The sequence below is a fragment of the Phascolarctos cinereus genome, unplaced genomic scaffold, assembly GCF_003287225.1.
Source record: "Phascolarctos cinereus isolate Bilbo 61053 unplaced genomic scaffold, phaCin_HiC Scaffold_4;HRSCAF=312, whole genome shotgun sequence".
In the NCBI taxonomy this organism is placed as follows: Eukaryota; Metazoa; Chordata; class Mammalia; order Diprotodontia; family Phascolarctidae; genus Phascolarctos; species Phascolarctos cinereus.
The window spans coordinates 523,584,312-523,599,932 of NW_027555847.1; the positions used below are offsets into that span (position 1 = coordinate 523,584,312).

The 15,621-nt window shown below is 34.9% G+C and overlaps 1 protein-coding gene across 1 annotated transcript in view; it reads left to right on the forward strand.

The window, feature by feature from the left end:
• The window catches only part of CDH7 (cadherin 7), a 193,323-nt gene that overhangs the window by 89,315 nt on the left and 88,387 nt on the right, over positions 1 to 15,621 (forward strand). Inside the window, exons 5-6 of the mRNA XM_020985615.2 lie at positions 8,294 to 8,461; positions 11,419 to 11,606. Of these exons, the coding sequence (XP_020841274.1) occupies positions 8,294 to 8,461; positions 11,419 to 11,606 (356 nt within the window). The remainder of the gene's footprint in view (positions 1 to 8,293; positions 8,462 to 11,418; positions 11,607 to 15,621) is intronic.

Sequence of the window (15,621 nt, forward strand, 5' to 3'; positions counted from 1 at the left end):
TTGATACTCTAGTTGATATATGACCTCACTGATGTGGAGATTTCCTCTATCAGTAGAAATTGCAAATTATCCATGTTTTCCTATTGTGCACACTCTTGCTGATCATTCTTCCAGCATTCCACCAGGAATAGGGAGGTGATGATCCCATTGTACTTTGTCCTCATTATACCTCATTTGAAGTTTTCTTTCTAGCTCTTGCTGCCATGTTTTAACAGGAACATTTGTAAACTGGAGACTGTCCAAAACAGAGCAAAAGGCCTTGAGTTCAGGTTCTATGAGGATCATTCAAATGATTCTTGAACTATGTTCAAGGTGAATTGCTGTCAAATGGAGTAGCCTTTAGACTTGTTCTCTTCAGGCCCAGAGGACAGAACTAGGTAAAGAGATAGAAGTTACAAAGAGACAAATTTAAATTTGATCTCAGTAAAAACTTCCTAACAATTAAAGCAATCCAAAAATGAAAGGAGCTACTTCAGTGAGACTCATCCTTCTCTTACATCCCTTCACTTTTGCTAATCTTTGAAGAGAAACTGCAAGCCTGCTTATCAGTTATGTTGTAGAGGTGATTCCTTTTCAAATATGATTTGCACTAGCCAGCTACTAAGCTTCAACTCTAAAATTTTGTGGTACAAAGTATACTTGCTGCCTCATATTGATAGGGATATTTTTTGATTTGTAAATTAATATTCGTTATTGTTTTATGACATCATATACCTCAGTGCCAGTTTAATTCTTTTTTCCTGCCTCGAAGCTAAAAGGAGGTGAAGGTCTGAGACAAGATTATTGTATGTTTTAATAGATAAGAAGTAATAATTGACTTGATCTTACTGTTTCTGTTCCTGGAATGAAGTGTTGTGATTATTATGGCTAAGAAACACCGCCTATGTATTCTTTACAGGTATGAAGATTTCCTTCAGTGTAGGGGTGGCATCCTTTATCAAGTTGATCTTTTTTGCTTTAAGAGAGAATTCATAGGTGAACATTTTACCACTAAAGATACAACTTATCTCATAACATTTTATTAGAGACAGTGTGTGTAACTGTGGGTAAATCCTCTCTGAGCCTCAGTTTCCCATAAATAAGATGGTGCCTATTTTACAAGATTGTTGTTAGGACACATGCAAGATAAAATGTGTGTAAAATGCTCTGTAAACCTTAAAGAAGTATATTTACGTTGTAGATATGTTTCTCCATGAATTAATGAACTGATGGATGAATGAAAAGCATTTGTTGGTGTTTACCATGTACCAAGCACTGGGCTAAATACTGGGAATATGAATGTGAAAGCGAGGCTCTGTCCCTCTGGGTAGTTTACATTGTTTTAGGGAAAGACAATGTACATGGAAGAATGATTCAAACAAGCTGTTTTCCCCTAGAACATTTCAGGGATGATGAGTGGAGCATTAGGGAAGTTTGTCTACATACTCTTTCCTGAAGTAGTATGTAGTTTTGATTTGATGATGTTTCTCAGAGTAAGAGATAGAGAGTGGTATGGAGGAGGATATATGTGCAGAAGCAAGGGAATTGGCAAGAATATATGGGGGTGGATGGCTGAAAGGGATGTGAAGAATGCTGTAGATGGTCTGGAACTGCCTGGATAGAGTGAATTTTGAGAGTTTGTCCTGTGGTTCAGAGTAGAGTTCCAAAGGTTGAGTGGGTTGATTCCTATGGGAGTCAATATGGCACAGAGGATAGAAAGTGGTTTCAGTTTCAGGCAGACCTGAGCTTAAGTCTCACTGCCAGATGTTGGCTGTATGACCAATGGCAAGTCACTTAATGTCTTAGTACCTCAGGAAATTTTCTGAAACTTTAAGTTGCAGAGTAACTGTTGATGGTTTCTTTACCATAAATTGCCGGTTTAAGTGAAAGCACAGGTAAGGCTAGATACTTAGTAGCTCTCTAATCTATAGACACTTAATTAGCTCTCTATTCTTCCTAATCCAGGTATTCCTCCCAAAAAGCCATCCTTGGTTCTGTATCCTAAGTAACTTTTATCCGTGTCCTCTAAACACACCCAAAGGTTTATTTATGGACTAGAGAGTGCTTCCATGGTATTAGCATATAACTCACATCATGCTTAATATTTCTTATCAATCCAATGTAGATATTAATATTGACAATAAGTATATTTAAAGTTTACTACTACTACTGCTGCTGCTGCTGTTGCTGCTGCTGTATTTATGCAAATATATATTCTGTTTACTCAGTCTGGCATAAGTCATAATCCTGGACTAAACACAGGTGCACATACAGCAAATCCCTCTTTAAAAGGTATTGCCATAAAGACAAGTGACATTAATTTTGATAAATTAAAAGAACAATGGCTAATACTTAATTGCTATATTCTTAAACCTGTGAATAAATTTTCATATAGTTTGTCAGAAAGGTAGTGTGATAGATCAGGCATGCCTTGGAGCCAAAATCATTGCAACTTTTGGTATAGCTGGATTATTCCCATCAAACAACTTCAATTCAATTAATTTCAATAAACATGTGTATAAAATCCTTGTGACATGGTATATATGAAATCAGGTACACACCAGCTATAGGGTAATCCAGATCTTAATAATGGTTTTGGAGCCCCTGTGCCCCTAAGGCTGCTCCAGAGGATGGGAAACTGGTGGTAAAGAAGGTAAATAAAGGAAGGTGGGTAGAATTTTGTTTGGGTCAGACAGTCTGACATATAGTCACTACAAGAAGCTTTTTCTAGGCTTATATTGGTTTTAAGTTTGGAAGACTAGAGAAAAGTGAGCCATTCAGAAATAGAACTGAGGAAACATCATACAGAGAGTATTTGTTCTGTGTGGCTCCAGAGGGAAAAGTGGGAATCCCCAAATAAGCAATTTCAAAGTAATCTTTGACTTACTCCCTTTATCCAATCAATTGCCAAGCCTTGTACCTCTGCTCTCAGGTCACTTGCTCTCTGGTTACATGACCACAAGCTTAGTTCAGACCTTTATCTCTTATCTGGACTTTTGCAAAAAGTCTTCTATTTGATTTTCTTCCCACAACTCGCTCCATTCTCGAATCCATAGTTACCAAAGTTATATTCTTTAAGTATAGGCCTTACCATGTCATTGGCTTGGTCAAAAAGGCCCAGTGGCTACCTGTTCTGTAGGAGCAAAACATAAACTCTCTTGTTGAACATTTGCAGCCCTTTACAAATGTCTCCTTCCTACTTTTCCAGGCATATTACTCAGTGTTTCCTTTTATGCATTCCTTATTCCATGCAAACCAGTCTATTTGCTGTTCTTCATATATAGGATTCTACTTCATGTCCTTGCAGCTTTGCATAGGGTTTCCCCATGCCTGTAATGAACTTCTCTGCCTCTTAAAAACCTTCCTTCAAGGTTTAGTCAAAATATCACTTCCTAAATTGGGACTTTCCTTATACTCCTAACTACTACTAGTGCCTCCTATGCCATAAAATTACCTTGTATTTGTAAGTGTACAAATGTTCCCAGAGCATTCCATAATTGTTCTCTTCAGGGAAGGTTGTTTAGATTTCTATGGTCAGCCTATACTCACAGAAAATATTATAGAGCGCTACAGAATTAGTGTTCAGTCATCAGAACCTGTATTCCACCAAAAACTCTGAGAGCTTTGTACGCTCCTGATTTAACTTTGTGTGCAGAGATGTTCCAAATGTTGTCACCCATGTCATGACTTGTGAAACTCCTGTACCAAACTTGTCCCCCCAAAAGCAATTGCATGGCACAGCAGCAATTTTATACTAGATAATTTTAGTATACCAGAAAATAATCTGAAAATCCAGTTCATATCTGACTGACAGACCACTGATGAGGAACCATGATAATGCTTATATTTTACATTTGGTATTCTATTTTTAATAGCATGGATTATAGACATTTCTCTACCATACCCTATGATCTCTATGTCAGTGTCTTATCCTGCAGTGAGCCACTAACTAAAAATTTCTGAATTTTTGTCCAAAATAAAAATTCTTAAATCATTCTCAAAATGATTTTCTAACACTAAAGGAAAGATTCTTCTTCCTGTAGATGACTCTACCCATAGTGATGTATTAAAATTATATTATTGATTTCAGTAAGATATCTGCGTATCTTTAGAGATGTGATTGAGAAGAGATTTGATCGCCATCAATACACAGAACAGTCACCTATCATTTGTACTACTCTGTGTTTTGGACCATACATACATACATAAATCAATGGCAAAACTTTTTTCATCAAATAGTTGATAAACTCCCACTTCTAAATTTTATCCTTTCTAATACTCAAGCACAAAAAAAAGAAAGTATGCAACATAGACTTAGAAATATATAATAGCTGAATTTCTTTGGTCATATAACCATTTTCTGCCAGTAGCCTTATCCTTGTCAAAAGTATGTTAAACAGAATGGGTGTTTATATATATATTCACTTTGTCACCTGAATTTTCAGCGGTACCTTTTACTTCAGAAAAAGGTTTGATTTGCTACATCACTTATAGAGAGAAAATGAAAGGTTTACATTCAAGTGTTTAACTTGCATAAAAATAATTCTGTCCTAATAATTCTATCTCCTGTCAAAGACAGCACCATTAAACAAAACCTTTGGAGGCTGACTGTGCTGTTTACTTTGTTGATTAGTTGAGAGCTATAGCTTTCTCTTTCCATAATAATGAACTTGCAAAGATGATGGCTCACTTATGGAGTCTTACTCTAGAAGGGAATGATGATGAGGGAAAAGTGAATGGAAATTAAAAATTAAAACTTGATGAGTAGAAAATCTCTCTAATTTGGTAGTTTGTTGTTTTAATAAATTCAGTTGCCTGCATAACAGATCTTTCCTCTAACCAAATGTTCTAGCCGAAGAATATGTAATGTTTATAGAAAGTGAAAATAAATAAAACAGCTGCTTAGTATTCCACAAATAGGAGATGAAAAGACATAGGTCCCAAAGCCCCTATCCTTTATTCAGGGTATTTATATTTCTTCCTTTGGTGACAATGTGAATTGAAGAAGTCAATCCATATTCCTCTTGAAATCAGTGCTAGCAGCTGTACTGAATACCAAATATGAAATATTCATAGCCTTGATTTTAAGAAGATTTTTTTTGGGGGAATACACATCAACAGAACCAAACATATGCGTGTTGCTGTTTGTTCTTGGGGGTTTTGCCTGCATTGTTTCAAAGCTAAATTGTAAAGTGTTCAGTTGCCCAAATGGATCTAACTATAGTATACTCCCATTGTCCCTCTATTTAAGTGATTGTAGTAAAGGCATAGAATTGCAGAGTGTTTTAAAATAAGTGATTGATGCTTAAGCCCTTCCTCACATCAGAGCTGTCATTTCATTGTCATCTAGATTGTGAAGATCTTTATAGTTTGACTCAAATAAGTTTTATAAAAAAAAAACTGTAGCTTCAATGAATATTTTTATTTAAACATAAGAGTAGAAATGTTCTGATAATGATGATTTTTTTTTTCCATTTTATATTTCTTTAACTGGGTAGTTGATTTTCAGAATTCAGGTGGTTGTGGCTGGGTTTTTTTTTCCCTTTTGATGTGCATGTAATCTGCAATGTTCACCAAAATAAGGATTGGGTGGCTCAGAATGCTGCATTATTTCAGACCAGAAATCAGTAGGAAATAATCAGCATAGTTTTTAAATTAACAAAAGCATTTCTTTTTCTGTACCCCACTCCCCATGAAGGACCATTTTCCAGCAATGTACAATGATCACTGACATGAAACAAGGGAATAGACTTTACCTGTTATTCATTCACCATTTGTTGAAGGTTCACTAAGTGTACAACGCTCTATCAGCCACTCTAAGTGATACCAAGATCACAGAATTCAGGATCTTTGAGTTGCAAGGGACTCTTCCTATGGGGGAGACATCTAGTCAAACAGTGCCCTCTTTGACATCTGCAATAAGCAGTCATCCGTGCTTAATGGGAAAACCTACAGTGAAAGGGTGATAACCTATTCTACTTTTGAATAGCTCTATTTATTAGGAAGGTTTCTTTGCATTGAACCTAAATCTCCCTCTTCAATTTCTATTCATTGCTGCTTATTTTTTTCTTTTGGGACCCAGGATGGCACTGATCTCTTTTTTCTTTTAACCCCATATATGCCATAATAACTGTCATTATTCTTCCTGCTCCCAACCCCCCAAGCTCTTCTTCAGTCTAAAAATCTCCAGTTTCTTCAATAGACTTATATGGAGTGGTCTAGAGGATTCTCCTTATCTTGGTAACCTTCCTCTTGATACTCTCTGGCTTATCAATATCTCTCCTAAATAAAAGGTAGCTTCCAGGGAAAAAAGTTATCATTATCAGAACATTTCTATTTTATATTTAAATAAAAATATTCATTGAAGCTATAGGATTTTTTTTTATAAAACTTATTTGAATCAAACTATAAAGATCCTCACATTCTAGATGATCCTCACATTCTAGATGACAATGAAATGACAGCCCTGATGTGAAGAAAGGCTTAAGCATCAATCACCTATTTTAAACTGAACATAATATTTCAGATATAGTCTAAGCATGGCAGAGCTCTTTCACTTCCTATGTTCTATACATTATGGGTCTCAAATTAGCATAGGATTACATTCATTATTTTGACTGCTGTCCTGCCATTGATTCAGCTTTTTTCACACAAAATGTTGTATAGCTGTCCCTTCACCATATGGCAGCAATGAAATTGATTTTTTGAACCTAAGTATAGAAATGTACATTCATCCATATTAAGTGACATCTTTATTAGGTTCAGCCTGTTTATCATTTAAGTCTGTCGAGTTTTTTTATTTTTGGATCCTGAATTTATCTTCCACTATTTTTGCTTTCCCTCCCAGCTTTATATTATATGAAAATTTGATAAGCATGCCATTTATATTTAAATCAAATTCACTGAAAAAAAATCTCACTAGAAACTTCCTTTCAAGAAGGTAGCATAGGTAGTAGATATGGCTCTTATGGCAGCTATTTAGCTGCTGTGTACATTGCATATATTCCATAACATAATTTTTATCCTTCTGTAGACACCACCATTCATCATTTGAAGTAATTAGCTTTTTTTTTTATGTGAACATCTAGAAAATCCATAGATGTTCAGAGCAGTGGTGCCTACTTTTGGCTCCTGGAGATGGCCCAAAAGATGGAAAATTATTATAGTCAGTTGGCTTTTGACCATGAGTCTGTTGGATTAATATAAGAATACTAAATGAAAGGCCAAGATAGTGCTTGTTTCCTATATTGATAGAGATGTCAAAGAGATAAATGCTTATGTACTACAATTGTAGAATCCTTTCAGGTCTAACTTAGAAGTCAATGTTAAATATACTTTTCTAGTTGTTAATTTAATTTCCTTCCAGAGGAATAGTAAGCAAATATTGTACCATTTGATACCACACATAATATATTTGGCCATTAAAGTTGACTTTAAGTCAAATCACTCTGCAAGATAATTTATTGCCCAGTGGTGCTCTATAAGAAAGGGTAATAGGGTAAAAGAGCATAAAATTTGGTGGATGTGGATACCAAAATACCATTTCACTGCAATAGAATGCTATCAATGCAAATTTCCAAACTAAACTATATAAGCTTCTCTGCTCTGTGTTAAAAATGTCATAGGTTATATATTGAGAGCATCAGTCTTTACCATGATTAATAGTTAGCCTTTTGTCTCTAAATTCTCAATAGAGAAGGCAAATCAGTATTACTGACTTGCTTACATTCGTATAGTTCTTTTTATCTTTAGTACTAGATATGCAGTCATGAAGAACTGAGTTCAAATCCTAATTCTTATGAGACTATTGTTAAGTCAAGTAACTTTTCTGCCCTGCAAAATGGGAAGTAATAACACCTGTAGAAGCTACCTCAGAGACAGGATCAAATGAGATCAATTGACCAACAAGCTTTTATTAAGTGCTTACTATGTTCCAAGCACTATGCTTTGTGCCAAGGATACAAAGATTGTCAAATGAAAAAGATCACTAACGAAATGAAATGAAAATGAAACAGTCCCTTCCTTTAAGTTTATATTCTATTAAGGAAGACATTATATATGTAAATAAGTACATATAAAACATATGCAAAACAAATACAAAGCACATTGAGGGGGAAGGGCTAATTAACGTAAGTAAAGTATTTTGTATTCTATAAATGCTGAGTATTATTATTGGGCATAATCACAACATTCCATTACTCTTAATTTGTATTTTTTTAAAAAGGAACAAGAAGGACTTAGTTCTTGTGGACAAATGCTGTTAGTTACAAATATAATTATTGAATTTATTTTACTGGGATTTGACATTTTCCAGGTGTCATCAAGACTGCCCTTCCCAACATGGATAGAGAGGCTAAAGACCAGTATTTGCTTGTAATTCAAGCAAAGGATATGGTTGGGCAAAATGGAGGACTCTCAGGGACTACGTCTGTCACAGTCACCCTAACTGATGTCAACGATAATCCACCCCGCTTTCCAAGAAGTAAGATACTTTGCTAAGCAATACAACTGCAGTATCTTTGCATCAACAGTCTTTGTTTTAAGATGACCTGAATGTGCAATAGGATATCTGAAAGAACTATGTTAATGTCTTCCCCTTCTCCTAACATCACCAAAATTATTGCTAGCTTAATTTGAAATTGTGCTGTTATTGGTAACATGAATACTTAGCTTTTAATAAGCTTTATAGGACAGTCTAGGTCAAGGGTGGGGAACCTGTGGCCTCAAGGCCACATGTGGCCTTCTTGGTCCTTGACTGAGTCCAAGTTTTATAGAACAGATCCTTTTATTAAGGGGATTTGTTCTGTGAAGTTTGTATTCAGTCAAAGGGCCACACTTGAGGACCTAGAGGGCTACATGTGGCCTCGAGGCTGCAGGTTCCCCACCTCAGTCTAGGTAATTATATAATTAAAAATTTAAACTAGTAGAAAATTTAAGAACTTTTGTTTTAAGTGTGCAAAGATAGACAAATTTGGGGCAAATATGCTATTACATGCTATAGAGCACAAGCTTTTTTACCACTGTTCTGTGCAGGGTGGAATTGAGGGAGGAGGACATTGATGAACCTTTTTGAAGTTAGCTAGGGTAGTTCTTGGACACAAAAACATTGTCTATCTCTGAGTCCATATTTAAAACCTTCCAGCTTGATTTGACCTGCTAGAGTTTATACTCCATTGGCATAGTCTTCCAGTTCCCAAAGTCCTTGTACAAATCACAGGGCCACATTAGAATCAGACTTGAGTGGAAGATATTGTACTTGAATTGAATTAAATGCAGTTTCTTCTATTATGACTAAAATTTCATTTTCATGTTCCATATGTTATAAGGGTCTTTGAATAATGAGATTCAACTTCATTTTAGAAAAAATTGCATATGGAGCAATGAATGACTTATTTTAAGACACAGATAAAAATGTACTAAGAGTAATATTTAGTTTTTCATTTTATATTTCACACATTTGTTTACCTGTTCATGTACACTGCATATTCTTTTAGCATTTCAACCACATTTTTCTTGCACATTCAATGTTTCAAAAGAAATCAATCTAATACCCAGAAAACTACATGCCTTCAATTTATTTTCTTTGAACAAGATGGCATTTGACTTAACCAAGGAAAGGAAGAGGTAAAAATACACACACACACACACACACACACGCACACGCACGCACTCGAGTGCCCACACACTCCAGTTAGAGGTACACTTTGAGGAGGAGGATGGGTGGTAATATCACTACCTTTTTGTAGTGTTTCTTTAAATTGTCAAGAGAAGTTAGAACAAAATATGGGCTCTGAAACAACTTAGCCTAAAGAGAGGGAGGAATAAGGTTGAATTCAAATAGTTCTTCAAAGTTAATAATGTGAAACAAAGAAACATTTAACAAACCTCATTTTCCAGAACCTCCCATCCCCAGTCATGCTCCCTATGCCAACAACCCTTCATATAATTCCTTTGCTGCATTTTTTTTCTATCAATCAAAAAAAGAAAAGTTCTTTAAGATAAAGTCAAATTCTTTGCCATTACAAAATATTTATAAATACCAAAACACCTACTATCAGTGTTGGAAAAAGAAACCCAGAACTTAACCTTTAGTGATGTTACTGGTGTCTTTTACATGTTGAAATAAAAAATGATTTCATAGGCTTAGTTCCCATTATAGACATAAGTGTTCATTTTTTTCCTCTAAGGCTAGAATAGCAAGAGTTGACATTTAGTACTTGTCTAGTTTCTATTGTGATGTTTGGCCATGGTAATGTGAATCTTCTCTGCTTAATGGGTGCTTCGTTATTTATTAAAGCCAAGTAAAGCAAGACTTTCTATTAGGTTTATTTTCTTTTATTGATTTTATAATTTAGACCTTTTTTCTATGACCTACATGTCTTTGCTAAGTAAACAGTTGGAATTTGAAGATAATCACTCAGGAAGCTGAAGCTCATATTACCACTCTAAAAAACTGAGGGGATACTTTTAGCAAGTTACAGATCCCAATATTCAGTTTAAGAGATGATTTATTCTTATCAGTCGGCTTACTCTCTCTATTTCTCTCCTTCCCACCCCACTCCATCCCTCAAAAAAAAACCATACTTTGTACTCCCCTGGAGAGAGATGGCAGTAAGAAAAAGACTCTTTGTGAGCTATAATTCTGTTTCCTAATGGACATGGAATAGGATGTCAGGAGCTAATGTAAAATGAGAAAAGAAAAGGGGTAAATGGTGTTGCTTTTCTAAAAGAGGAAGTTTTAAAATATGATCAGTTTGATTATCAACCTGAGCCAAAAACTTTACATTTTAAAAAAAATATGTAGTTAAGTACAGTGGTCTTCCTTCTCTTCTTTCTCTGTCACAATTAAATGACATTTTAATTCTCTTTGATCACAGTAAACATTATATTAAGTGAAACTCAAACAATATTTCACAAGATTATGTCTCATCTTGGTCAGCCTCTGAAATTAAATCTACCAACTTATCCCATATTAATTGAATTGTACCTATTGGTAGTAATAAAATAATTCACAGTGATTTTATTTCTGTATCTCAGATCCATAAAAGACATGCTACACCTACATCATTATGTTTTCTTTAAATAAAATAAATTGTTTCATTAAACAGAAATGGAAGATGGAAGGTTTCTTTTCTTACCTGTCAGTAGGCCATCTGTTTATGTTTTCACATAGTGATTTGGTTTCCATCATATAATCTTAGCCATCAGACTTCTTAAAACTATCTAAGACTTCCAGTTCAGCTCATTGCTTCATCACCTTACATATACTGAGATGAAAAAAAAAAAACAACAGAACAAAATGATCATAGATTAATAGTTTTGATGTTGTTGTTGTTGTTGTTGGGATAGGTTAGTTTGGTGTCAGCTAAGAAGAGGGAATAATATGTGCCTCCTGATAATAGAAGACATTATTTTCAGTCCTTGTTTTAAATTTTGTAGGGTCTTACCAATACAATGTCCCAGAGTCATTGCCTGTGGCATCAGTGGTGGCCCGAATTAAAGCTGCTGATGCTGATGTGGGACCAAATGCAGAAATGGAATACAAGATTGTGGATGGTGATGGCCTGGGAGTTTTCAAAATTTCTGTTGACAAAGATACACAGGAAGGAATCATAACTATTCAGAAGGTAATCTTTTGTTTGTTGCAGTTTTTGTTTTGTTTTGTTTTTAAAGACCACAGTCCATAGCCCTGAAGGAAAAATCTCTCAGTGAAGATCAGGGTTGGCTTTGTTAGCATGTGCTAACTGAATGTGCTACATCAGGGATTCTTTACCTGGAGCCTGAACTTTGTGTTTGTTTTCAATATTTTAATAACTACTTCAGTATTAGTGATTTCCATTTTAATCCTATGTATTTTATTTTTAAAAAAACTTCTTCTGAGAAGGGGTTCACAGGCTTCACTAGACTGCTAAAAAGGGTCCAGTGACACAAAGTAAAGTTAAGAATCCCTGTAGTACATCAAGTTGAATTGCTTCTTCATGTCTCTTCCCCTGAAAGTAATCTACATTTATGTCAGGTACTTATAGGACCTTGAATAACTTTATGTGCTGCTGATTCCTCTGTTTCATTCTCTAGTTGAATCTATAACCCTTATCTATAATGCTGAAATAACTAGGATTGTTCAAAATTATGCCATTCTTGAATGACCTACTGTCAGAGTCAAACTTCCATAGACATTATCTACTCTTTAATCCTTTTCATCTTCTTTTCCCATCTGAACATGGAAGACATTTCTCAGAGTTAAAGAACTTTTCTCATGACAAAACTATACTTTTAGAAGTTGTGGTTCTATAATAAGTATAATCCTTGAGGCTCTTTGAATTTTCTTCTTATTAACAATGTCAGCTTCTAAAAGGACTTAGCAGAATATAATTCTTATATGCTGAATTTATAAAAGTAGAGAAAATTTTAAAAAAATAATATGAATTAATGTTAATGGGCCATCCAAATACAATTCAATTCAAAGTGTTTGTAAAGAATATACAAGTGCAATTTGTTGTAGTAGGTGCCAAGAAGAAAAAGATAGATTAAAAAATATAGATTTTGATCTCAAGAAGATTGCTGTCTTTGTGACAATGAATTGAAAAGAGATACATACAGACATAATTATGATAATAAGGAGAATGAGCTGTGATCAGTGTAAGAGAAGAGTTCAGAAGTGCTATGGGAAATTTAGAAGACAGAGAGAGCACAGGAGCCACATAAGTAGCTCTATGGCCCCTATTTAAAACAATCTCCCTCTAACAGTAATATAAGGGACGCAGCCAGTAATAGCCTCAGAAGGTTAGAAATATACTCTAAACATTTATAACCGTTATATATCTTATGTACTAACTGAATTCAATTATGTAATAACTGAATATGTATTATTTATTCTTATATATTTCTATTCTTGTTAAAAATGTAAAATGTCATGTGTATATGCATATACACACATATAAAACACCTGTGTATTTATATACATAGACACATATGTACACCTATACATACACACACACACACACACACACACACACACACAGATATACAATCATGTGGTAAAACCTCCAGAGGAGTGAAATGTTCTGTTCTCTTTTGTTTTTTGTTTTTTTCTGAAATGTGTTTCATGGAAATATGTTAAAATTTTGAGTTTATGCTTTATACTGTTTAATGATTTTACAACCTTCTTTATTTGAGCTATTCTCCTTCTATGAGATAATATTTCTATTTTTAATGAAAACTATATTCTTAAAAATAATGCCTATCCTTACCATTTTATGTATTCTGAAAAAAGCATAAGTAACTGTTCAGACTCCTGTTAGGAGACCTGATTTGGGGTACTCTCACTATTAATTAACAATATGACTTTGTATCAGCCACTTAACCTTGGTGAACTTCAGAATCTTCATCTATAAAATGAGTAATTTGGACTAAGTAAAGTCTAAAGTCCTTTTAAATTCTAACATTTGATACATCATAAAATTGTTGCTAAAAGTAATGGCATTTTAAAAGTACATTTGATGTGCAACTTTTAATTTTTTAACATTTTTAACATTTTTTATTTAAAGTTTTGAGTTCCAAATTCTATGCCTCCCTCCTTCCTTTCTCCTCTTCCCCCCTTCCTGAGATTGTAAGCAATCAGATATAGGTTATACATGTGCAGTTATGTAAAAGATTTCCATATTAGTTGTTTTGTACAAGAAGGCTCAAATAAAAAAAAAAGTGAAAATATCATGCTTTGGTCTGTATTTAATCAATACCAGTTCTTTTTTCTGTAGGCAGATAGTATGTTTCATCATTAGTCCTTTGGGATTGTCTTGGATTGTTGTATTGCTGAGAATAGCTAAGTCATTCATAGTTCTTCATCAAACTGTTACTGTGTACAACATTTTCCTGATTCTGTTCACTTCACTATGCATTAGTTCATATAAGTCTTTCCAGGTTTTTTCTGAAATCATGTCTTTTTTGTTTGTTTGTTTTTTTAGGCAATTGGGGTTAAGTGACTTGCCCAGAGTCACACAGCTATTAAGTGCCTAGTGTTTGGTCTGAGGTCCATATTTGAACTTAGGTCCTCCTGACTTCAGGGCCGGTGCTCTATCCACTGCACCACCTAGCTGCCCCCTGGAATCATTTCTTATAGCACAATAATCCTTTACAATCATATACCTCAGCTTGTTTAGCCATTCCCCAATTGATGAGCATACCTTTGATTTCCAATTCTTATGTATGTATGTATGTATGTATGTATGTATGTATGTATGTATGTATGTATGTATAGATGCACACACATATAATACATACATACATACACACATATTTATATGTTTATATATACACACCTACATGTATACACACACACATACACAGAATGAATGAATGAATACATTTCTTTCCCCCACATTGCCCAAGAAGAAAGCCCTTATACCCCTAATGTCTGGCCCTGGACCTGAAAAGAAAGTGGTAGAAGCACTCATGTATACATATTTTCATCTGTGACAGCCTTAGAGAGGAGAATCGGGTGCTTCAAGGTATGAGAGTTCCTGAACTCCAGATTTCTGAATAACCACAAGCCCCCTTCTACTCTTTCTTAGTTTCCTTATACTTTATTCCCTTTTGTGTATGCTGAGGTCTAGTTATACTGATCAACCTGCTGTTCCTCACACACAATACCCAGTTTCCCCTCTCTGTACCTTTGCACGAGCTATCCTCCAAACATAGAATGCTCTCCCTGCTAACATTCATCTCTTGGCTTCCTTCAAAGCTCAACTCAAATCACACATTGTGCAGGATGCTTTTCTGCAAACCCATTCCCAGGCTACCCACAGCTAGAGCCATCTTTTCTAAGTTTACCTTTCCATCTACTCGTATGTGCATATATTACATGCACAAACACACATACACACGAATATATCCTCATTTGAAATTTGAATTTTAACACTTTGAAGGCAGGGATCACTTTTGTTTCTTTTGTTTTTGTTTTTCCTCTTCTTTCATTGTATTTATTCCCAGTTCTTAGCACAGTCTCTGGCACATAGCAACCATGTAATAAATGCCTTTTGACTGAATGAATAGAGGAGGAAGGAGTTCTTGGATAGTGACAGCCACTTTTGGTGTGAGTGGAGAAAAGAGGTCAGGTGCAAGAGATGTAGAATAGATAGAATCAGGAAGTCATTAACTGTAGATGGGAGATAAATTAGAATGTGAAGTTGAAGATTCCTAGGTTTTAAACCAAGATGACTGGAAGAATGGTAATACCCCTGACAGAAATAGGGAAGTTGGGAGGAAGGGTGAGTTAAGGGAGAAGATTAAAGAGTTCTGTTGTGGACATGCTGAGTTTGAGATACCTATGGATACAGTTGGAGATGTATTATAGATCATTGTTTTAGATGCAGAACTAGAGATCTGCATGAGTATGATAGTTAAATATAAGAACCACATACAATCAAAAAGAGAGAATTTATAGAGAAAAGAGAAGGCTCATGGTAGAACCCTGGGATATATCCATACATAGAGCAGGATATAAACGAATGGAATTGGATATATGGAGTGAATGGGACGAAGGAATCAAGGATGACACTGAAATTATTAATCTTGGTTACTTAGAGTATAGATGGATCCTTGACAGTGACAAAAGAGATGAGGGTTTTAGGGAAAGAAAATTAT